Here is a 24,681-nt window from a genome sequence, read left to right as displayed (position 1 = left end):
GGGTTTCTTTTAATTAAAAAAAAATGTTCCCCCATATATGACTGCTTTTAAATATATCTTAATTTCCTAAAGTCTCACAACAGTTTCCTCTCAGGGCCTTGGATGTGTTGTTGTATTCCTCTGCTCATAAGCTCTTTCCCCAGGCATCCATGAGTGTGCCATTGCCCTGAAGCTTTCACGTACCGAAAAGCCTGCCACTGACCACAGGTTCTGCCAGCCTGAGATTTGAGCTGTCCTGCTGTTCTCTGTCTGAGCTCTGAGTCAGATCAGACATAAAACAGTCCCTTGGGTTGCCCACTGAAAGCTTAGAACATTGCAAATAAGATTTACTCTACTCCTCTGGCTCACAGAAGGGAATCAGGAATTGGGCTGCTTTCTCCCATCCATGACACCACCACACCACCACAGCGAGGACATGAAGCAAGGGAGAGTAAAAGTGCCACAACATTTTCTACTGTATTATGTATTGAGTTTTCTTGATTGGTCATTCATTTGTTACATATTCGACTGATTTCATAACTCCTATACTGCTATGTTAGTCTCTAGGTTTTTTTTTTCTTTTTTTTTTTTTTTAAATGGTGGGCAAAGAGGGACTGGAACTTTCTAGCCTGCCATCTTGCTGATGTCACTCTGGTCTAAGACATTTTTTAATAAATTCTGATTTTTTTTCATTTTTTCCAATCCCTTCATATAGGAGGTGATGCTGGGAAAAGAGAGATGAATAAAAGCTTTGTTCATGGCAATTTACAAAAATTTCCAGACTTATTTAAATAGTATAGCCATTCCCTCTAGGAGCTTATAGATTGCACACAAAGCCTATCTCTGAATAATGCACATGTTCAGAGATGGCTGAGCTATATATTTTAATTAGAATCCTGTGTTATATTGCGGGATCTGGTCAGCAGCCTGCAATGCAATGGGGCTCTCTCTTTGTTCCCAGGTGGATCGGCAGGTTGAGAAATAATAGACACACACAAGATAGTGAAAGCTGGGTCCAGGGCTGTCACCGCCTTCTGGTTCCATGATGCCACCAATGCACTGGATATACCCAGCATTTATCATTAAGTTTAGTGAGGGTGGGGGTAGGTTAGTGAGGGATTTAGGGTCATTTGATTATGAGGTGAGATGATCACATGGGATGATGTAATTCTTTAACATAACATCTGTATGCAGAAGTACAGTATACAGAGGTAAGAACTGACAATATAGTGTGTGCATCAGTAATTTCTAGCAGAGCCTTAAAACAGAAACACAGTCTTTCCATAACGTATGATTAGCAAGATATTAATCAGCAGTAACAGTTGCAGCAAAAGCTGGTTACAAACAATCCATAGAAACAGGATGTGAAACTAGACAACCGGTTAGACTAGAAATTCTCAGAAGAGAGTATGCCTTAACCCTAAAGAGGCCTAGAAGAGCCGCGGCAAGATAAGGGCATTTATAGCCCTATCTTATCCGTATGGACAGGCGCCCCCCATGCATCTGTTTATAGACTCTCCACAAGGGTCTTATTCCATTCCCAGAGCTATGAACATCTGCTTTTCTGGGATAGAAATCTTGGTGATGTGAAACCTCCCTGACTGCACATCCATTCACATTCACAGGCTCTCTGCAGGGGGAAGCACATCACGTGCTGTTGGCTCATTCTGACAGTCCAACCTGGCATTGTCTTTACACAATCTGGCATGTAATTTTGTATTTACAACAATCAGGAGCATTTCATCTTTTATTCGGTAGCAATAGTTTCAGGAGGTCTCCCTACGGTGTTACGGTCAGAATTTCTGTGCCAACACAAGAAAAAAAAAATCACACAGTGTTATTAATGTTAAGTGAAGCATGGTACCAGTAAAGAGAATATCCATAGACCAGACATAAATTTTTTTCACTAAAATATTATGGGCTTTTTGTCCTCAAATGTGTTCTTCAGAATACCAGGGTTACCTGGAAGCTTGTTTAGGTTCTTTAGACATCTTACAGGTAGGGGTTGGATTGGAGTTTTGTCAATTTTAATCATTAAATACTTTTATATTCGCAGATTATCTGAAGCTGGTATTTTTTTTATTTCTTCCTAACATTTAAAGTCACATTTTTACATGTAGCAAAAAGGCATCTATACTTGTGAGACCAACTATTGGCATGACAGTTATTCCATTCCCTTACTGTGACACCACAGGAAACATTAAATGCACAGAAAAAGGTTTATGGCAACCCACACACCTCTTAACCCAGCCAGACCCACTACTCCAGTATTCATTGATTTCATTCTGCAATGAAGATTTCAGTTTCCTAATAGTCAAGGGACTGAAAACTCCTATGATTATTTGCCTAATTTTTATCAAGACTTCACTTTAAGATAAAGATTTTCATTCTTCTTTAGTATAAATATCTACATATTTTAAAATATTTGGAAGCATCTGCTATAATATGTTGAGGTCCTAACTGAGACTGCTAGGTCTTGCTTCCAATTTCTATATTTTCATTCTCACTGTAGGGTTGCCCTTTTTCAAATAAGAGATAATATTTGCATAAAAATTACTTTTACAGGCTGAAAAATACTAAGTGATTCTGTACATTATAGTGCTGTCCTTTACTATACTCATTCAGAGATGGAGACTTCCAGGGTATCTAGTCTAATTTGCTCCTTTTACAAAACTGACAATCTAGGAGTTTTAAGATCAGGTCCAAAGACATGTAGTGATTTGTCACATCAGGAACCAAATCTTATATTTTCTCACTATTCCATTCTTCCTCCTTAATACTAAGTTGTGACAATCATAACATCTTATGTGAACCTTGTAATTCAACACAACATGTTATATATTTGGTCTCTTATGTCACTCTCTACAGCAGTGCCATGAGGTAGATATTATTAGAGTAAAGTTATTTAATAAATGTCTATTGAAAATTTTTCGATTAGTACTTAAACTTGATATTGAAGTGTCACTTAAAACCAATAAATAAGTGTGAAAAGAGTACTTATTTTACCTGAAATCTCAGACTTCATCTGTAATAATCTTTCATCCTCTGACTTTCACATTTAGAGGACAGAAAGACCATAGCATTTTCTTTTTTATGTTCAACTCTTAGGCTTCTTACTGAGAGCATCTAAATAGAACAGATAGAAATATTTGAGTTTATAACACCATGCTCTACTGTGAGACACATAAATTCTTGATTAGGAAATAGTCATTTTTCTAGCTCCAAAACAGTACAGAAAATGGCCCCTAATATCTGAGTTGTGCCTAACTTAGAAAATAGTAATGGAAGTTCCTGGAGTTTTGAACAAAGCTTCTAATTCTTATAAAGGGCTAGAAAGTGGATATGAGTTCAAGATAGGTATTGTTGAAATGTTAATATCGCAGTCGTCTTAAATAAAGAAAGTTATAAAATATATAAATACTAGGATGATAATAAACTGGATCTAAGTAGGATTTGGGAAGGAAGAGTTCAGTTGAATTGAAGTGTATAAAACCCTTATAAATGTAGTTTATCAAAAAGGAAAATGCATTTTATTGGACATAACCCTTGAGCAATTTTTGAGAGGCAGCAAAGGGTTTTTCAACTTTTTGATCTTAAACAGCAAGCTATTTCTTATGTTAATGTGTATTTAAGACTTACTGGAAATACTCATAATATGAGCTGAAGACTGATGTCTGGCAGCAAGCAGATTTCTGGAATTGAGTTGGTTTTTATTACTATATTTTCTGAAATATGCTTTCATTGATGTTTACAAAACAAATTGCCAGTTCACACAAAGGTTGTTTTAATAAAAGCCAATGAAAACAACTGAGTTGCTAGGAAGAATGTTAAGAGGGAAATGGACTTTTCATAACCTCACATTATAATTTCTCTTTTTGGACAAAACTGTATTATTTGAATGAGTTTGGAACTGAAGGGAATTAGTATGTCAAAATATCCACCTAGATGTTATATGTGATCATTTTTATTGCAAGTGAAAAATATTAAATATAAGTAAAACATAAATGTTGCCAATATGAGTTTGGCAATGTCCTGGGAAAATGTTAGTTAAGAAATGGTGACTATTGATCATGTTTCACCTCTAGCCATAAAAACCATCAGTAGCTCCCAGTTCCCACAGGATAAAATCCAAGGTGTTCTTCCCAGCTTTCACAGCCCTGCCTAATGTGGCCTTTCTCTGCCTATCTACCTTTATCTTCCTCTACTCCAGTCAAATGGTCCCCAGGTACATGCTGACTATAGCCATGCAGTTTCCTGGTCTGAAGATTTTCCTGCCTCCATCTCACTCTTTCTCATTAAAGTCCTCCACTGTATCTTCAAGAAGGAAACTCAGTTCACACCATTACGGCCCTCACTGACATCCCTCCTTTCACTAAACTACTTCAGTGATTGTTACCTTTGTTATCTCCTTTAGTGGTTGCTCAACAATTTAATTGTCATCTACTGTGTCTATAGTCTCTTATAGAATATATGTTCCAGCACTGCTAATGCCTGGGACATAGCACAAGTTTAGAATTTTGAATTCTCTCCTTGCTGGCTATTACACCTGTTAGTGATAAGCACATAGTGGTCTTTGAAAAATATCTACTGGATTAAATTCTCTGATTATTTGTTACTGCCTTAGCCTCATGGCCTGTTTTCTTTTTTGAGCTCCAGAATCAGTCACAACTCATTGGTCACAGTAACTTAAATTGAATATCTCCAAATCTTAGTTACCGCATCTATAAATCAGGAGTGGTAGTCATACCTCTCACAGATATTGAAAACATTGCTGAAAAGAATTAAAGGCATCTAGATCATAGTATCAAACTCCAACTTTTCCCTTAAAGCCTATTCTTTGCCTAGCAGTCACCTTCTCATTGAATGATGTTACCACTCACCTGGACAGACACTAGGGCATTCATTCTTTTTTTTTTCTCTCTTTTTCTGTACCCATAATCAATTCCTTAATTCATCAGTATAAGCCCATTCTTGTATTGCTATAAAGAAATGCCAGAGACTGGATAACTTATAAAGAAAAGAAGCTTAATTGGCTCACAGTTCTGCAGGCTGTCAAGGTAGCACAGCAGATTCTGCGTCTGGGGAGGCCTCAGGAAGCTTCCAATCATAACAGAAGGCAAAGGAGGAGCAGGCGTCTTACATGGCAGGAGCAGGGGCAAGAAAGTGAGGGGAGAAATGCCATGCCACACACTTTTAAATGACCACAAGTCACGAGAACCCACTCACTATTGTGAGAATAGTACCCAGAGGATGGTACTAAACCATTCATGAAATATCCACCCCCATGATCCAGTCACCTGCCACCAGGCCCACCTCCAACACTGGAGATTACAACTGAGCAGGAGATTTGGGTGGAGACATAGAACCAAGCCATATTAATCAGTAAATCCTGTTGGCTGTGCCTTTGAAATGTACCTAAAATCTCTACTCCTGCATCTAAAATCTATTCCAGTTAGTCATCATCCTCAAATTATTACTTCTGATGTTTAGTTTTACTTTTATTTTAATTATAATGCAATTCAATTTGTTGTGTGAATAGTTTTTAATACACATAGTATATAAATTTAAGATTAAATATTTAGAATGAAAACTGACAGTAAAGAGACTTCAAAATTTGGTTATTTTTCTTAATGTTTCTTTAAGTATCATAAATAGGTAAATATTCTAAAATTTCAGGAGATTAAAAGAAAAAAATCAGTCACAACTGGAGGCATGTTCTGATACTGTACAAAAATCATTATAACATAAGTCAACAATTTGTATTTCTAAAATGAAAAACAACTTGAGTCAACTTAAAAAATTGGTTAACTTATATTGCTAATGATATAAATGTTGGATGGAAATGAAGTTCAGAGTTTATGTTGTTAAGAGATGAACAGCAAAACACTTTTTTTAAAAATCAGAGAATTTGTTAAAGCTCATGTTTCTAATAAAGAAATTTTGCAATCATTAGTGAAAGAAAACTTAAAGAGCATCATATATCAGCTTTATGCATTAAAGTATTTGAAATAAAAATTTTATCAAAGTGTATCAATAAAGTAATTAAAAGACATTTTTGAACATATCATCAGAACTTTTAACATAATGTGTTATGTAGTTAAACATAAGTGAGCAGTGTCAGACACGAAATACTTAGTTGAGCCTCAAAAAATAATATCTACACAGATGTACCATTGCAATGTAGATTTATGGTCCTGACTTTTTCTATTGAAATGAGAAAGCAAACTTTTTGGAAAACGTATAAATCAATACAGTGAAATTTTAATCACTATTAATAAAGCTTTAAATATTTTATGTAAAAGTATTTTAATAATGCTTAACATGCAAAATTTTAAGATGCTGAAGATGGTAAAAGTTTTTTGTTGATCTGGTGGGGTTAGACAAAATAGAACCTGCAATAGCTCAAACAGTATCATTGATTACCAAGAAAAATGGTTTCAATGATAAGTATTTACACAAAAATGGTGCCAAGGTGGTGACATGCTGAAGGTTTGGAGTTTCAGCCTGCAATTTTAGAAAAAAATTAGACAAAATGACAAGGAAATAAATCTCCCAGCACTGAACCCTGTGCTTTTAAGTTTCACTCTGTAATTTATTTCATATCTTGTATACAAATAGTTAAATAAGATCCATCTATGGATGATTACCAGGGATCCCCACCATAAATATTTCTCTGTCCAGAGAAGTGCCCAATTAACCTTACCTTTGTCTTTAAGCCAGTTTTCTAGCCATGACAAAACATTTCCTATACTTCCATGGTAACTCAATGTTTTTCGTAGAGAAACTTGTGAAATGCTTTCTAAATGTTTGGATGAATTCTGTTTCCTGGCTTTCCCTTGTCCTCACCCTTCACCATCATTATTCTTCATGTTGTTCTTAGTGTGTTTTTGGTTAAATATGGTTGTAATGTGCCATTCTGGGTGGCACAGACACTGTAACAGTTTCTCCAGCAGCATATATTGAATGAAAATAGAAAGAAAACCTCCACAATTATATAAACACCAATGAAAAAGCATTTTATCCTAAAAATGTATATGACTTCATGTATGTGTATAATATTTGAGTTTTTGTTAAACTAGTTTAAGGTTAGGAATATTAAGTTCAACCACCTCTGTCTTCACATCAAATATTTAGGATGCTGAGTAAAAAGAAAGATTTCTTTTTAAATTTACCCTTGTTACTGTAACTGTAAAATCAAGCACCCCCTTAAAAGCCTATTGTTTAACTTGCCACGCATATCTTACGAATTTAGCACCAACCTAAGAAAATATGTGAAAAATGGTTTATTACAGCCATATTTCAACTCTTGATGAAGTGGCGTTGTTGTCTGGGGTAAATACGCAAGGTTCTTTGCCTCATGCCAAGGAAATCAAGGACACAGACACACGTGGAGGTTAAGAGTGGCGGTTTAATTGGCAAAAGAAAGAGAAAGGGGAACAGCTGTCTCCTGCAAGAGAAAGGGACGCCCAAGTGGGACTTCTGGCCCCCTTGCACTAGAAGTTTCGGCATCACTTGGGAACTTGTAAGAGATGAAAATCCTTAGGCCCCACCCTGGATTTACTGAATCAGAAACCCCAGGAGGACCCTGATGATTTGTGCTTTAACAAGTGTGAAACTGATCCACACTAGCATTCAAGACATGCTCTAAGGCTGTGATCACAGTGCAAGTATTGCATTACTTATGTAATAGAGACACTAAGTTTTCATAGGCAAGCAGAAGGCACTGTTGGGCTGAGACACTTAGGGAAATAGTCACAGGTGAGGCAGGACTTTCACCTGGAAGGAGGGCATTCTGAATAAAAGGACCAGGCTGAGCAAGGTAGAGAGCTGAGAAAACACAGGACATGTTTGAAATACCACAGTTAACCACTAACAATAAAGTGTGCTTTACACACACACTCATGGTTATTCCTCAAAACAACCAAAAAAATAGTATTTCCATTTATGTGAGGAAATTCAGACTCAAGAATTTACACAGAGCAATTTGCCTGAGAGCAGTAAGAGTTTAGAAAAGTAATGAAGATATGGTATTAGAAATATGCTAAGAAGAGAACGTAAAGGGCTTTGAATTCCACACTTCAAAGTTTGGGGCTTTCTATGAAGGAAGACCAGAATGATAAAATTTATGTCTTAGAAAAGTTAATAGATTGGAGATGAGAGTAACTGGAAGCTTAAACAGACCCTATAGATGGTGTTTTCAATAGTTCAGATTCAAAGTGATTGTAGGTAGAACTAGCAGAATTAGTGATGAGGATAAAAAGGAAGAGACAGATTCAAAAAACTCTTGGAAGAAGGCAACTGTGATTGCATATCTGAGAGAATAATGGGAGAGGATTTTAAGTTATGATGACTGGGAGAAATGGCCAACTTCAGACTGACGAATTTAGTAGAATGAAATTAGTTTTTATTGTTTGTGATAGGGAGGCTTTTTGTTTGATTGTTTTGTTATGTTGTTAGGGTTTGGAGAGACATGAAGAGTTCAGTTTTAGACATGCTGACTCTGAGATTATGGCAGAACATTAAAGTAGAAATATTCATCAGGAAGTCAAAAATATGGACTATATAGCTCAGACTGCAAGGTTGGAGATGTAGACTTGGGAATTGTCAGAGCAGAGGCAATAGCATGGGAGTAGTTAAAATATCCATAGGTAGTGTGTGCCAAGAGAACAGAATTCTGTGGGATACCTAAAAGGTCCTTGTTTATGAGACAGAAGAAGAGAAACAGCCTGATGGTCAGAGAAGGAAAAGCCAAAGGAGTAATGACAGAATGAGAATAGGGTGGTGTCATTAGAGTCAGATAAGAGAGAAGGTTACAGAATGGCAGTTCACGTCTCCCACCTACAAACACCTTGGGAGAATAGGGAAGGCAACCATACCTGGTAATGAGGGCATCATCAGTGATCTTCCAGAATGCAATTTCAATAGGGTGTATGGTGTGGTGCTGGTGGTGCTGGTGGTGCTGGTGGTGAGGGCAGAGGTGTAAGTGGGACTGTGGGGATTAAGGACATTATGGCCTTTCAGGATGTGGGAGCTTTTGGTGTAGGTCACATGTTTGGGGGACTTTGACTATGAAGTTAAAAGGTCATAAGGGAAATGGTTACTGGAGAGTCTGGGCTTAGGTGAAGATGGCTATGTATGTGTAAAGTAGGGATAGACAGGAAAGATGAGTGGATTGAAAACAGGTGAGGGAGAGATGGGAAAATTGAAGGAACACAGTTAGAGAGGAAGTCTGTTGCTCTAGTAAAAAACAAGCAAACAAAAAGGAATCAGAATGTTTTCTTCAGCCCAAGAAAAAGGAGTAAGTTCTTGGGGCTAGTGAAGGATGTTTCCAGATGGAAAATGTAAAAAGAAGAGGAAACCGCGGCAGGAAAACCTTGCTCTTCTCAGGCAGTGGGAATGAGGTCACTGTGTAGACAGACAGTGGAAAAGCAGGCCATGGAAAAAGAATTCCTTCCACTCATTCTTCAAGTGACCTCTGCTCATGAGGCTTTTCCTAAGACACAGGGAGACATGGGTTCTAGGTCAATGCATATCACCTTGTATCATAAGTGTTTCTATATCTGTTTCCGCAACTAAACTGTTGGTCTTTGAGAGCAGATGCTTTTTTTCAGTACTTTTTTAAACGCAGAAAAACATCAAAAGATAATGTGACAAGCACATTTGTACCTTCACAAAAAAATCTTTTCTTTTTTGAAATAAACACTGTAAAAATAAAGCTGAAGAACACTTGTCCTCACCCCTATTCTATGTTCCATTTCTTTCTCTTTCTTCTCAGAAGCAAACACCAATATGAATGGAATACATATCTTCTTAGCCTATGTATCTATTTAGCTATATTCATGAATAACATATAGTATTGTTTACTGTATGATTTCACTAATAGTTAATATTTACTATATGAGTACTTATGTTGCATGTGCTGCCATAGAAATAAAGGATGCAAACATAAATAAGATAAGAGCAATTAAAAGAAATGAACTAAATCTGTATCTCTCAACATGGATAGACATCAAAACATAATGTTGAAGGAAAAAAAAAACAAATTGCAGAATTAGTTAATACAATATGGAACAATTTGGGCTTCATTTTATTCAACTTTGCACCCTTCATTTCTGGGGCAGCACATGCAGTGTAGGTACCCATGTAGTAAATATTAATTATTAGTAAATATATTTGGGTAAATAATATGATAATAGAAATGGACACTTTGTACAGTGCTTTATAGCTGTGAGATACTTTACATGTAATCTCTTTTCACCTTTTTTGTGTATTTCTCTCCCCAGGCTGATGCTGTTTAAGGGAAGTGATTATGCCTTATGCCTATTCCCAAAGCCATGCCCATTTCAATTTTTGTAACTCCTCGGTAAATACTAGCTGAATGAATGAATGCATGACTTTCCGCTCTAAGTATTATTATTATTTTGCTAAGGTCCAGGTTGTGAGTGCTTAAATGTTTTTCCAAGGCCATGTGGTTGGAATCAGGACTAACAATCAGGTTTTCTGATACTAAATCCAGTGCTCTTTTTATTACACCATTGAAAGAGCTATTGTAAGGACTCTATTAGGGAATCAATATGAGAGGAATAATTATAATGAATTACTGCCCTAACATATCCAATAAATAGACTCCATGTACCTGTGTAATTGGAGAAAATTAAGAACCATAACCAGATCTAGGGCTTGAAATTTATTCTAATCATTGACTGGGGATACTTTGTCACGTGGTCCTTAAAGGGGGTTTATATTATGAAGGAGATACGTGAATTATGAGGGTGTGTAGGATTACACAAGTGAGGGAATGAGTGGGAAGCAGTTTCACTCAAGTAGAACTGCTCTTGCTAAGGTCAGTGGTGACCTTCTAATTGCCTTTGACTACATGCACCATTCCTATCCTGGCTTCAGGGCCATCTTCCCTCCCAGTTCTCCTTCACCTGTCCTTGTTTGCCTCCTAAGAAACCCTTCCCTTAAAAAAAAAATGATAATTGCATGGAACTCTAAAGAAAGTTACAAGCATTCTCAGAAGAAAGATCTCAGGAACTACTTCAGACACCTCCACCCTCCACAATTTTATCTGCCCTCCCACTAGGATTGATTGATCTTGATTAATACTTTTACCCTCCACTTGTCTGTTTGGGGTCTGACCTCATTTTCCTTACTCTGTGTCAGGTCTCCACTGCCTTTTAGCTTCCTAGCACAATTGCTGTGTCCTGAGCAGCTGGAGAAGTCAGGATTGCTGCACAGCACCAGCTCTGGACCATAAGTTCCTCAATAAAAGCAAGTCAGGGCCACCGATGTTAAATAACCTTTACAAGAAATAGTCTCTAGAAATTTACTTCATGATACAAGCATTGTTTGCTCATTTTCACACTCTTAGTCATTTTGTGTATCCCTTAGTTTGTTACATCATATACATTTAGTCATACTAATGTAATAAATGCTCATTGAGCTGAACTACTACTCATTTTTGTTGAATTGAAGTAGGGCACAGATTCCCTGACACTCTTCTTGCTCAAATTACAGTCTCATAGTTTTTCTGACACACCCCCAGGGAGTTATTGGAGAGACTCCCATCATTCCCTGCTAGCATAATACAAACTCAGCTCCCTAGAAGACCTGGCACTGCTCCCTGTATCCTCTTTCTTTTACCCTTCTTTCTCACTCTATCATTTGAAGACCATATTTGTAGACCTAAAAATCAGAACACATGGTTAGACTTGTCCTGCTTTCAGATATTAGGAATATTATGAGATATGTAATTTGGCTGCCAAAATATTCCTGTTGCTTGGACACTTTATTGAATTTGGGGAAGAACAAGATAGAGTTAGTAACCAGGACAATCTTGTGTTTGTAGAAGTAGCCCTGGATATGCTCCACTCAAGATGGATGTAGAAATTAAATTACACCCGTGGCTTTGTAGTAAACAAGGGATAAATGAAGAGGCTCGCATTCACCGTAAGAAAATAAGTTGTCCATGAGATTGAATTAACCAAGCAACAGCATGGATGGCTCATGAGAATGAGTATTGGTCGGTTATTTTGTTTGTTCTGGGTAGCCCTAGTGCCAAGGCACAACAAATTCATGAAACACACACAAAGCTTAATGTATAAATGACATTTACAGTACAGGAAGGAAGATGGAAAAACAAAGCAAAAGGGCTATAGTAGAGTAAGCAATGAGCTAACATTAAGTCTTGAAAATATATCTTATTTTTTAACGTGGAAGATAGTGATGCAACATTGAAGGAACTCAAGCAAGGTCAAAGAAGGTCTCATGCTTGGGGAAGTAGTTGATGAAAGGTTGTAGCTTTTAATACATGATGATGAAAAGAGATCTCCTTTTAGGGGGGTGAGTCTCTGATTCCAGTTTTACATTTCTGGAGCAATTAGCAGGACTCCTCTTGGCTTTTCTTGGTCTCCTCTTTTAGAAGAATGTCTCTGATATGTAATATTTGTTTGAAAACCCAAAGAAGCTCGTTTCCTTTTGAGGTTTGCCTTACTTTTTATGTTCTGAAGTTCATTTTGAACCTCAGATTTTGCTCCAAGCCATAAAACTGGTTGGATTGTACTAACATAATGGAGCCGTAATTTTAGCCCACTATTGGGGGTGGGGAGATAGTTAAGGTGTGTAGTGGCTCTGTGGTTTCTCTGTGGAGTAGAATTCCCTGCAAAGCTTTTCCATGTGGTGTTTTAATAGCTGTCTTAAAACTCTCTGATGCATGGAGCAAAACCGAATTAAGCTCATGTGCTAGATTGGTGGGATGGGCCAAGGACTCTGTGAAAAACGAAAGAAAAACAATCAAACAGCCTAAGCCAGAGGCTACACGATACAAAGAAGATCCCCAGGACATATCTAAATTCAAAATTGAAAATTACTGCAGCAGTTACCGCTTTTAACTCATTTTTGCAGAACTTTATACAGGAAATTAGAATATTTCCCTTGCATATATTAATATTTAACATTTACCTGGTGCTCAACAAATTTACAAAATGACCCTAGGTATATTCGTTCTTGAGTCCTGCAATAGTCTTTTGAAAGTTGTATTAATAGATTCATCATTTTAAATGAGAAAACTGAGTCACAAAGATAAGCGCAAGGTCATCTGGCTAAGAAATCACAGAGGCAGAATTTGACACTACCCAAACCTCTCTGCATATCTACCTCAGAACTTCAATATTTTTAATTAGTGATCACATTTAATATTTATGAAGACAAGAAAAACCAACCAGAGTGTGTATACATGCATAGTAAAGCTGTTTCTAGACTACTGTGTTTTCATCAGTGAATATAAGCCATGTACAGTGTTGTCTACACATCAAAGGTATGAGCTCTTTCTCTAATTCAAATTCTGGTGATTCAGAGGCATGACTCCTTCCAAAGTGCTGAGCGTGGCTGATAAAACGCCACATACTCAGTCAGCCCTCCCATGCTAAGCATGTGTAAAAATTCTCTTTAGTGTGTGGTTTTGGCTGCTAAGTTCAAGAAACATTTATTGAATGCTTCTATGTGCCAGGCACATGGGTGAAGCAGGAAGTTGTCTAGGGGTCTGTTCTGGTATAATTCTAGGGGAGCCTTTTCCACTGGACCAGTCCACAGCCTAAAATACCACCATTAGCAGGACATCCCTTTGAGTTAGTCTAGGAGTCACTGAGATTCCTTTTTGAAAATGCAGATATTAGAAGAAATACTTTAAAATGGTCCTAGCACTAAAGCCTCTGGGTGTGTGTTTTTGTGTGTGTGTATATATAAATATGTGTGTGTATATAAATATGTGTGTATATAAATACGTGTGTGTGTATATATATAAATCAACTCTTAAGACTCTGAGCTGAATAGCAGGTAATACCTAGGAGGTAGTAGATTCTGGTAAGGTCTGTAGTGAGCCCTGTGAAGCCAGAATATAGTGGCAGGCCAGGAAACCTGTCTTATCTGGGGAGAAGAGTGCACTAAGGCTCCCTATCAAAAATAAACTTCAATTATTTCTTTTGTTTTTATTTTAAGAACTAGCCCTGCATGACATCCATGTTTTAGGCCTGGATGCCCAAAATTGATCAGATTAATATTTGCAGTTCAACCAGCAAACAACTGATTCATTTTCGTATTTTTTAAGCCAAGTAAGCAGATCCACATCTCTAATGAAAAGTAGCCTGAGGCTGCTCTCTTCCCCTAGTCCTCTGTATGACCACCTCAGAGGTCATCATCTTCATAGTCAGCCAGTGCACAAATTCTAAAGCTCAGTGTCTTCTCATGTGACTCTAATTGATAATTGGTTTGTTTCTATGGTTGGTGATGGGTTCATGTCTCTGGCAGACTTGCACAGGGCACAAAATGACTTGAAGATTTCTCATGCCACACTCATATTCTCTTTCATGGCTCTGAAAAATTATTATACATACCTTTAGAATTTTAAACGTAATATGTTCATGATTCTGGCCCTCTCTTCCAAGGACCCAAAATACTTTAGAAGCAAGTCAGTTAACATGTTTATTATTATCAAAGAGAAAAGTATTGTACAAATTCTTGTTCAAACTTATATTTGCCTTTTTGTGATGCAACCGTTGATATTCTGATTAATTTTTTTTTCCTTGGGTCTCCCATAAGTTCTCCACACATGAAGCGGCTTGCATGGACTAACCGTGTTTTTTCTAATGACTAACAAGAGCAGAAGCCCCCCAAAATAATATCCTTAAGGATGGCTAGGATTATTGCTAGGTGCTATACTGAGAAGGACTTTCTATAGATTTTCTCATTCAATCTTCACAACAATCCCAATAGACAGATACTGTCATTATCTTCATTTATGCATGAGGCACAGAGAAGTTAAGTAACTTGCCCAGGGGCACACAACTGGTTTATTGAGATTCTAATCTGGGCTCAGTGAATCGAGCCCAGGCCTGTAATTACTGTGCCACAAAGATCCATGCTTCTTCAAGGGGCCACCACAGCATGAAGGAATCTAGTCACTTGTTGGCAGGGGGTGCTTAGGGATCTCACAGGTCATTGGCCCCAGTGTGCAGACGCCTGAGTGGGGAAGTAGGGAAATGATCAAGAGGAAAGGAGAGCCCTTGAGTGGTGTGCCCCTGCTCCTCTTGGTGATCTCTATATTTGCCTTGTCACCTGCTTTTCATAGAGCCTATTTTGAAGGATAGTACTTAAAGCTAGGTCACACCTGAAGCAACATCAGCAGACTCTTAATTATAGATCCACGTAGCGCATTGCTGCAGAGTGTGTCTCTGGGATGGGGGTGGGGTTTGTGTGCAATAGAGGGAGTACATCTGCTTTGCCCTCCTTAATATTTTCTCAGAGACAGCTTTGGTCTTCCCAATGAAAATCATAACTAAGTCAGTCTTAGACATGCAGCTGTTCCTGGGATGGAAGCTGTGATATGCTGGTAAATGTTTAGTAACCTGTTCTCCAAGTGGACATCTCTGATTTGCAGTGTTTGCCATCGCCTTAGTTTGAATACTCCTACTGTAGCATATTTCAAATTATTAAGGCAATCTCACCGAAGAGAGTTGGGAAAAGCCATGAGCAATCGGCTTCAGCACATTCCTAGACAGAGGTCAAAAGATTAGGGTGAATCAAGCAGTAGTTGCTGCAGGAGGCAGATGTCAGTTTACAGTCCTCTCCCAGATTATGGACCACGACAGCACACACTGTGTGCTGCTTCAGTCACCTCCCTTCTCTCCCCACCCCACTCTGATATTCTTCCACCATAAATCAAACTCATAAGAATTTCTAAGGCACCCTGAAAAAAGAAAGAAAAAAAGAAAGAAACCACAGAACTTGTAGCCTATAGGTAGTAGGTTGGGAAGGGAGGAGGGAGCAGGCCATCAAGATGCCTTCTGATAGGAGATGAGAAAATAAGAAGGAGAGAGAGGGGAGGAATGGTTTTATAGGCAATGCAGGTTTGGATGTGAGTCTTTGGCTTTTTTCTCCTATCTGCAGGAGCATCCTCCTTCCCCTAGCATCTAGTTGCATGTCTAGGTCACTCCTGGGAAATGTGTCTAAGCAGAGGAATGGCCTCAAGGCCCAGTTCCCAAACCATTGTTACTAACCTCTGGTGTGGACCATGTTCGATCAGATATAGTGTGTTCTCTTCCTAAAGGACTCCAGGGCCATGGGCTGAATACCCTGCAGTTTCCAGACATGCTACCTTCTAGCAGTTTATGATTTGAGGGTCAAAACCCTCTCAGTATCCAAATGTAATCCCTGTTGCTTTAAAATATCAGCCAACAGATGTTTATGTATAGACCCCTGCTGCATTTCCCATTCACTGCCAGGCACCACAAAGTGCAAAAGCATAGAAAACATCATTTGTGACCTAATGAGTTTACAGTCTAGATGAGAAAACATGACAGCCACATACATGGTCCAATTCCTAAATAAGGATTACTGTAACAGTATAATCTAATTAAGTGAAACTACAGCACTTATAATAAATTGTGAGAGATATATAATTAGAGTCTATCATAATAAGTACTTGTTTAGTAAAGACAGTAAAGAGATTAGTACATAGCATGGCCATTAATAGTATTCTTGTTTATTATGTAACAACATATACCCATTTTTAACATATATTTTCAACCTATTTTACAGTTAGAGTCACACAAATATGATTGTAGCAGCCAGTTCTATGTAATAAAAATATTTCTTCTGCTGGCCAAAAGCCCATACCAACACTCCTTGCTGATGGAGATCGAAGACTCTTTTTGAAGGAAAAACCTGGTATGAGAAAGACATTCACAAATCCCTGTCCATTTGGCAGTAAATCTACTTAACGAAAAGGTTATCGTCTCAGCAGAGTATTGACGTAAAGTACAGGTTTGCATATCTGTACAATGTTGACTAGCTCTTAATAAAACCTGATTTTTTGAATGTTGCATTGATTTTACCTGGGGCATTTGTACGTCTTCTCATAATAAGGGTGCTGACCACTACTGGTTCATAGAGCTCAGACCCTGTTTAGTTCTGGGTAGAGGACTGTGAGACTGTCATCTCGAGTCGCACCCTATCATACTAGCAAAGGCAGCAGAAGAGGGCTTGCAAGTCTAAATCAGCTGATTACTTGTGCTAATAGAGGGAAGCAATTACAATCCGATTGTCCAAAAGCCACTTTTCACTTGCTTTTGAAAAGGCTTTTGCAATTAAGAATATGAAATGCCTAAGTAAAATTTGGAGAATTTGCAATATATGAAAGAAAAGCAGTTGTAAATTTACCCTGTGTCTCCAGGACAGGAGGCTTATGTAAGACAGCCAGTTTCTCTGCATTTACGTGAATACTTTCTTGCCTTAGGAGACTACTATGTAAGTGTCTGGGTTAAGAAGCCCTCCTGCTAGGCCTCAAATTAGGTGAGACTGGTAAAGTAAATAAAGGGAAATGGATTGTGTCCATACATGACTTCATTCCATCCTTTGAATGGCTTTATCAATCACTACGAGGGGCGAGACTCAGCAATGATCACGTACAATACGTGCCTCCAGGTCACAGACAACCGACTTGATTTTCTAAGGTGCTTTCGGTGTGACAGACCCAGACCCTCTTCCTTCACCATTGGATATATCCAGTGTAGCTTTTCTGAAATTATTAATCTTCTTTCTCTCAGCTCATGCTACTAATTACACCCAAACTTCTTAAACTATCTTAAACTTAAACTTCTTAAGATAGTTTAAGAAGTTTGGGTGTAATTAGTAGTCTGTAGTAAACTGGGTTGCACACATTATACTTTCATTGGCCCACAATGGTCAACCCTTGTTTTCTCCATATTAAATTTCTTTCTCTGTCCTGTGAACTTAAATTTAAGGACTTCATTTAACTGCATGTTGGGATAGGATACGGGTGGAGGGTTGTTTTCTATTGTATTTTGCCAAATCTAATCTGTGTCTGATTTTTTTTTCTAGTTTTTTATTTCTAAAAATGCCGCCAGTTGGTGGAAGTTTGGAATCTCTGGTTACCCTGAAATACTAAGAGAAACACTCAGAAATTGTATTTGCAGAGAATTGCTTATTTAATTCTTCTGTCCAATTAGACATGGGGAAATGACTTGTTCTTCATTTGTTCAATAATGCACATTTGCTAGCGTCTCACTGCCCCCTGCTGCAGCTCACAATGAGTGCATCCTTTTCTGTAGGCATTCTCAGTTTGTGTTATTACTGTCTGACTGGTCCCTGTCATGCTTACTCAGGCTCTGGCCATGTGATTAGACACTAAACCATAACTCTGACAAAGTTATGAGTCCTGTTTTGCCACATAGATCCAATTTTAAAGCACGCATTTGGTGGGCAAGAGAGCATAGATGGGAAACTGGGACAGAGCTGGACTCTTAAGACCACTTGAAATGGGGAGACGTGGCCTAGACCCCCAGCTCTCCTAGAGAGCTCTAAACAAATCTGAACCTGCTCTCACCTGGGCACACTGTCTCAGAGTGACTTCAGGGAGCCACAAGTTTTGGTACAGTGCCAGGACTTGGAGGAACAATCACACACCGGGGCCTATCATGGGGAGGGGGGAGCGGGGAGGGATTGCATTGGGGGTTATACCTGATGTAAATGACGAGTTGATGGGTGCTGACGAGTTGATGGGTGCAGCACACCAACATGGCACAAGTATACATATGTAACAAACCTGCACGTTATGCACATGTACCCTAGAACTTAAAGTATAATAATAATAATAATAATAATAATAACAATAAAGATATCCCCTGGAGCAAAGGAAGGAACAAGAGCATTGCGCTTGAGAGAAAGAACCTTGGGAAATTTCTTTAACCTCTTTGATCCTTTGTAAAATTATAATTTTTTAAAAAGTAATCATATCATGTTTTAAAGATTTAATCCCTAATCTTTTTTTTTTTTTCTTGAGACAGAGTCTCACTGTGTCACCCAGGCTGGAGTGCAGTGATGTGATCTCAGCTCACTGCAAGCTCTGCCTCCCAGGTTCATGCCATTCTCCTGCCTCAGCATCCCAAGTAGCTGGGACTACAGGCACCTGCCACCATGCTGGACTAACTTTTTGTATTTTTTAGTAGAGATGGGGTTTCACTATGTTAGCCAGAATGTAGGATAACTTAGGGATTCTATGAGATAACATATGCCTGACACATGGCAGATTCACAATAATTGTTAGTTCCCTCTTGCCCCTCTTCTCTTTTTTCTGATCTGAAATGGTCAACACCTGCCTTGACACCAAATACTAATGGATAGATGGGAAATGGACTACAATACCCTCTTTCTCAATTGCCCCCCAAAGAGCAGAAAGACAGTCTTTTCTTGTCACCATTCACTTTCAAATATTGGCAAGAAAACTTGCAGTGGAGAGTGGGATAAGGGGGTAAAGGTGGTTATTAAAATCTTCAGTCTTGGAAGGTGTAGCCACCAGGAACTTCAAGGTATTGCCTGTCCTGTAACTGTGTGTACTTTATTGTGAAATGAAAGAGATTTTTCCCCCTTAATGATGACTACAGTTGCAGCTTTGACTGAGAAAGCAGACAAGAGAAAAAAGGCATCTAATTCAGGAAAGGTCATTTTGAGATCAAGGATATTTTTTTCTAAAGAATGCATTATACATATCATATCTACTTTTAAAAGTCAGAATGTTTAAAAAATAAATGATCAGTCTTCCCCTGGTGAATTTAGAGACACAAAGAATGTTTTCAACTCATTGTAACAGAGGAAACCACACAAAGTCACACCTACCTGCATGCATGCATGCACACACACACTTTGCAAGTCAAATATACATTTTTATGCTTTTATATGTGTTTCTTGCTTTGGTGATAGCCTTAAGAATTGGATGAGTCTTGTTAGGTAGTTAGTAGACTTCCATGGAACTAAATAAGAAGGATTTAAGGACAATTGCTTTTTGATGGTAAGAAAGAATTTACACTAAAGTATTTTCTCCCACCTATACGCTAGTTTTGTCATCAACCTGATTATAAACTGGGGAGAAACCAGAGAAACCACATAAAATTATGCATTTTATTAAATTTGTGTGACCTTTTCAAATCTTAGACATTGTTTTGGTATCCACCAGGAGACCGTTTTACTATATTTGAATCAGACCTCTAGAGAGGAGCTAGAGAGATGCTTAGGGATTGCCCTGTCCAACCCCTTTATTTTATGAATGGGGAAACTAAGGCCCAGACAGGTCACATGACTAGCGTGCCCTCCCTTACTATTCCCTCTCTTTTCTGATGTCTTTATTGTGTTTGTTGGTTTCATCTCCCCCTAAAATTGTTAGCGTTCGAAAGCAGGAATACTGATTTGCGTGAGTAGCTCTTTCCTCAGCACCTCACAGTGGGTAATGTGCGGTAATCCAGTGAGCACCACTCTTAATCTCCCAACAGAAATTATAACTACAATAAACAAAGAGAAAAAAGTACTGAATGTAATTCTTTAGTAACTTATTTTTTTTTTAATTATTTGATGTGAAATTTCATGTCCAAGTGTAATATTTTTGCCCATTTCTTGGGAGTGGAAAGGACTCACTTGTGAATTAGCAATGAGATTCTTGTGTTACATTAAGAGAAAAAGATGTGGTTCAGTTCTCATTTGGCAGCTCATCCAATATGACCCAACATTTAACAGTTTTTTTCAGCTGCTTTTATATTCCTACCACTATTTAGAGTCTTGGGATATACTAGGGAACAAAATAAAGGTTCTTGTTTTTTGAGACTACATCTTAATATATATTTGTGACATAGGAATGAACGATTGCTTTCCAACACCGGATTATTCTTGGACAGCAGTTTAGTGAAAGTGTCGTTTTTAAAAATCGTCTTCCTCAAAATAAAAGGACTAGTTTCTCAAGAAAATTGTCTTGGTCAAGTTGCATGAAATTTGGCACAACACTGCCGCCTTGCGGCTACTTCAATCGGGGAACCACATACATTACAAGGTCACCTCTGTCTTTCAAGTAAGATTTACAGGAAAATTATTGTTTCTCAGTGGAAATATTTGACACGAAATGACCTATTCAGGAATCTTTAAAATCTAATTCCATCTGATTTTTAATAGAACGATTGGAAGGCCTCCATTGCTTTTGTGGTTGGGAACCAGATTGAAGATGATCTTCTCATCCAAGCCCTTACCCTGGCTGTCCAGGTCCCTCAGCGTAAACTCTTCAGTATGGTATCCTGGCAAGACATTTTCCAGCAGGTACCTGTCCCTTCCTACCTCAAAATCCCCTGAAGACTTTTTTACTTAAAATAAGAGAATAGAATTATAAAATAAACTATCTTATTCTTGGACTGTTTTGTAAATTTTGATGGATTATTTTAAGTAACTATTTAGCCAGAATAAATTTGAGTTGTTCAATCTGGAAGAATTTATTTTTGTTTATTAATTTTGTTAATTCAATATTAATTTATTTGTCAAAGATTTCTGAGGTCATACCAGGCACCATGCTAGGTTCTGTGAGAAAATATTTAATTCAAGTTAAATAATTATAAAAGACTAGACTATTTAAGATTCCAGGGAGGTACATGACTAATTGTAAAATGAAGGCTACAGAGAATCATAAGTGTCAGAGGTCAGAGGAGAGCAATAATATATAAAAGATCTGTCAGATGGCACATACCCATACAATTACTGACAGCTTACAAAGTGACTATAAATATTTTACCTAATTCATGGGTACCTCTTTCTTGCTGGTTTCCCCAACCCTTCAGATCACCTAGATATTTGAAAGTTACATATATCTAAATATTCTTCAAATAAGGCTTTTTACATTATAAGTAAATTTAATTTTCTTACAGATTAATGAAATAAATACACTTGTTGGATCTGCTTCATCTAAAAAGACAAAAAAACCTGTAGGTGGTAATGTTCCTTTATATTATGAGGTAAGTGAAAGTGTTTATAGAAGAGATTTTTGTGTTTTTAGAAAAAAGAATTGAAGTAATAATGTGATAGCCATTTTTAAATTTCATTCTCCTCATTGGAGATATTTGTTCCTGACGGTGAACACAAAACAAGTCTGCCTCCTTTTAAAATTTTGAAATTTCAAAATTTCCCTTTACAAATACAATTTCCTAGATTGTTGATACCATCATTGCATCTAATTGACATAAATGAAAAATATAAATCAGAAACATCTATACACCCAAAATGCTGGGTCATGATGATTGCTGAGTATGTGATAGCATTAAGGAGAGTCATATGATCAGTATATTACAAAACGTTAGTTTCTCGAAAAAAAAAAATGTAAAAATGCACCAGAAAGTGTTTCTTGTATCAGACAGAGGCACAGCTGGAATGATTTTCCATCAGTTTGTGAATTTGGTGCACGGTTTACATCCCACTTTAATCGATATGAAAATAATGATACTCTTCGGATTAATGGTCTGTTCCATTTCCAACAGCTGCTTAGTATAAAGTCTGGCTTGGCTGACCCAGTGGGCTTGTGCAAAGGACGTAGGACTCATTCTCCGTATGAGGGGATTTCCTCTCACCCTGCCTTGTTAATATCTAACTTACAACTTTCAAGAAACTATAAAAATCCAGTGATTAATTAGAATATCACTTAAAATTTGTCAGGCACTGTTTTATGGTGCAGCTGACCTAAAACATAAAGAGTTTTGGATCTTTCTAAGACGAACTTATTTGCACTTTATTTCAGTAATGACTAATAAAGTTTTTATGTGTCTCAGGTCTTGGGTGATTACATATGGTCTATTTAGTATTGCTTGAGTACTATCTGAACAAGTTTCATTGGATTTATTCACAATAGACAGTGCTGTGAATTTTATAGCATTAACTCTTGCTACACTGCGCTCACCATCACAGCAAAGTTATCTGCGCTGTTGCAGTCAAATAATATACTTTGTCTCTTTTTTATAATGTTCCAAATGTGTGTGCTCCACTTGAAACATTATGTGATACGTGGATTTAAAATATTGGAATTTTTCTTCCGAGTGGCTATAGAAATCCATATCCAATTCTCAGGCCTGGGATCTATTAACCCCCCAAAAGATTCTTTCTTCTTCACAGATACTCAGTAAAAATCAGAAATGATAGCAGGCCAGTTTCGATGTCTAGGCTGGACAGGCATTCTGACTTGGATGTGGGATAGCACAAGATTACAAACCCAGAGTTAAGTCAGAAAGCCATTCCTCTCCAATATGTGCTGCAACTCTTGGTTGCATATTCTTCACTCAGGGGAGATCCATTTCACATCTGGCTCTATCACATTCTTCCAGTGGAGTGTTTGGGCAATAAGCCTCCTACACTCGCTCACATACCCTCTTCTGAATGGTTCCAGAAGAAAAGAGAAGGTGGGTGGAGTGCCATGGAGACGGAACCTGAGGTGCAGCATTCATTCATTAATGCCAGTCACTGAAGCAAAAATAATAAAGGCCATAAAACAAATTCAGGCTCGTTGTCAGCATCAGCCAAGGACAGGTTGCACATCTGGAGAAGAGGGGTATATTTCCCATCTCAGTTCCTTCACACTTAGGACCTGCTCAAGCACTCTGCTACCTGGTACTTCATCCCAAGTGAATTGAAAAGTCACTGGCAACGCCTGCAGAGCTGCATGGAGTTGTGAGTGGTGGCCATGGAATAGGCCCAGAAAGTCTCTTGGGACTTCTGGACCTTTGAGACATGTGGACAGTGTGCTCATGAATCTATTTCTGTGTAGAATCTTGCATGGTCTGTAGCAACTAGTGAGAGGTGAAGCTGGCTGGGCTTCTGGGTGGGGTGGGGACTTGGAGAACTTTTCTGTCTAGCTAGAAGATTGCAAATGCATCAATCAGTGCTCTGTGTCTAGCTAGAGGATTGTAAATGTGCCAATCAGCATTCTGTAAAAATGGACCAATCAGCAGTCTGTAAAGTGGACCAATCAGTGCTCTGTAAAATGGACCAATCAGCAGGATGTGGGTGGGGCCAAATAAGGGAATAAAAACTGGCCGGCGACCTGAGGCAGTAGCTCTCAGTGCGTTGGTGTACTCCTAAATGCTGCAGAAGCTGTTATTTTGCTCTTCATAATAAAACTTGCTGATGGTCACTGTTTGGGTCTGCACCAACTTTAAGAGGTGTAACACTCATGCAGAGGTCTGCAACTTCATTCTTTGAAGTCAGCAAGACCAAGAACCCACTGGAAGGAACCAACTCTGGAGACACTAGGACGCTTGATAGAGGTAAACTCCTGAGGAGCGAAAGTCACTACATCCCATTTCTCAAAGGAAACTCTGCACTGTGGGAGAAGAGGTAATCTGACAGATTCCTTATGTTACATGGTAACTTTTTAGAAACCTCCATTTTGGAGATAAGTAACTAAAAATAGAATAGCCATGCACTTAAACACCTATATTTACTTCTGTTTGTAAGGTACTCTCAGCCTTAAATCAGAGCCTAGTCTTATTTCAAACACAGTTTTAACCAATTTGGCTTTCTCGTTTTCTAGCCTGTGGTTGATTAGAAGCAGCAAATTAAAGTGAGACTTCTGTATAGTGTACTTCATCCACGAGTAGTAAAATAGTGTCAGAGCCACATTACATATTTCCAATAATGACTCGAAATGTCTGGGCTAGCAAAGACCACATTCCTAAGTGATTTGCTCAAGTTTTCATTTGGATGGCTTGGTGTTGTGTACACACAGCCTCATTATGAGATTGTGTAATTTCCCCTGAAACCTTAGAATTTCATCTAGCCATGGCATTGTATATATGAAAGTCCTTATTTATAAACCATAGTTATTTGAAAAAC

General features: G+C 38.0%; 1 protein-coding gene and 1 long non-coding RNA gene across 8 annotated transcripts in view; one reads left to right on the top strand and one right to left on the bottom strand.

The window, feature by feature from the left end:
* SPAG17 (sperm associated antigen 17) overlaps nt 1-24,681 on the top strand; it is a 232,623-nt gene that overhangs the window by 11,045 nt on the left and 196,897 nt on the right. For 5 of the 6 annotated variants that reach the window (XM_021922730.2, XM_021922743.2, XM_021922725.2 and 2 more), the window contains exons 2-3: nt 20,992-21,132; nt 21,732-21,818. In XM_021922730.2, coding sequence (XP_021778422.2) covers nt 20,992-21,132; nt 21,732-21,818 — 228 coding nt within the window. Of the gene's footprint in view, nt 1-20,698; nt 20,891-20,991; nt 21,133-21,731; nt 21,819-24,681 lie in introns of those variants that run through there. The other variant, XM_021922733.2, reaches the window with a different exon arrangement.
* On the bottom strand, nt 1,709-11,421 carry LOC103888084. 2 transcript variants are annotated; one of them, XR_652445.3, is made up of 3 exons: nt 11,122-11,421; nt 2,986-3,105; nt 1,709-1,781 (listed from the first exon to the last, which is right to left on the bottom strand). It is a non-coding gene; the product is annotated as an uncharacterized LOC103888084 (long non-coding RNA). The 2 variants fall into 2 exon arrangements; XR_652447.3 differs by having other exon boundaries at nt 11,136-11,419.

Source organism: Papio anubis, chromosome 1 (genome assembly GCF_008728515.1).
Source record: "Papio anubis isolate 15944 chromosome 1, Panubis1.0, whole genome shotgun sequence".
NCBI lineage: Eukaryota > Metazoa > Chordata > Mammalia > Primates > Cercopithecidae > Papio > Papio anubis.
The sequence above is the reverse complement of the archived record's forward strand: the minus strand, read 5'-3'. Positions and strand labels throughout refer to the sequence as shown.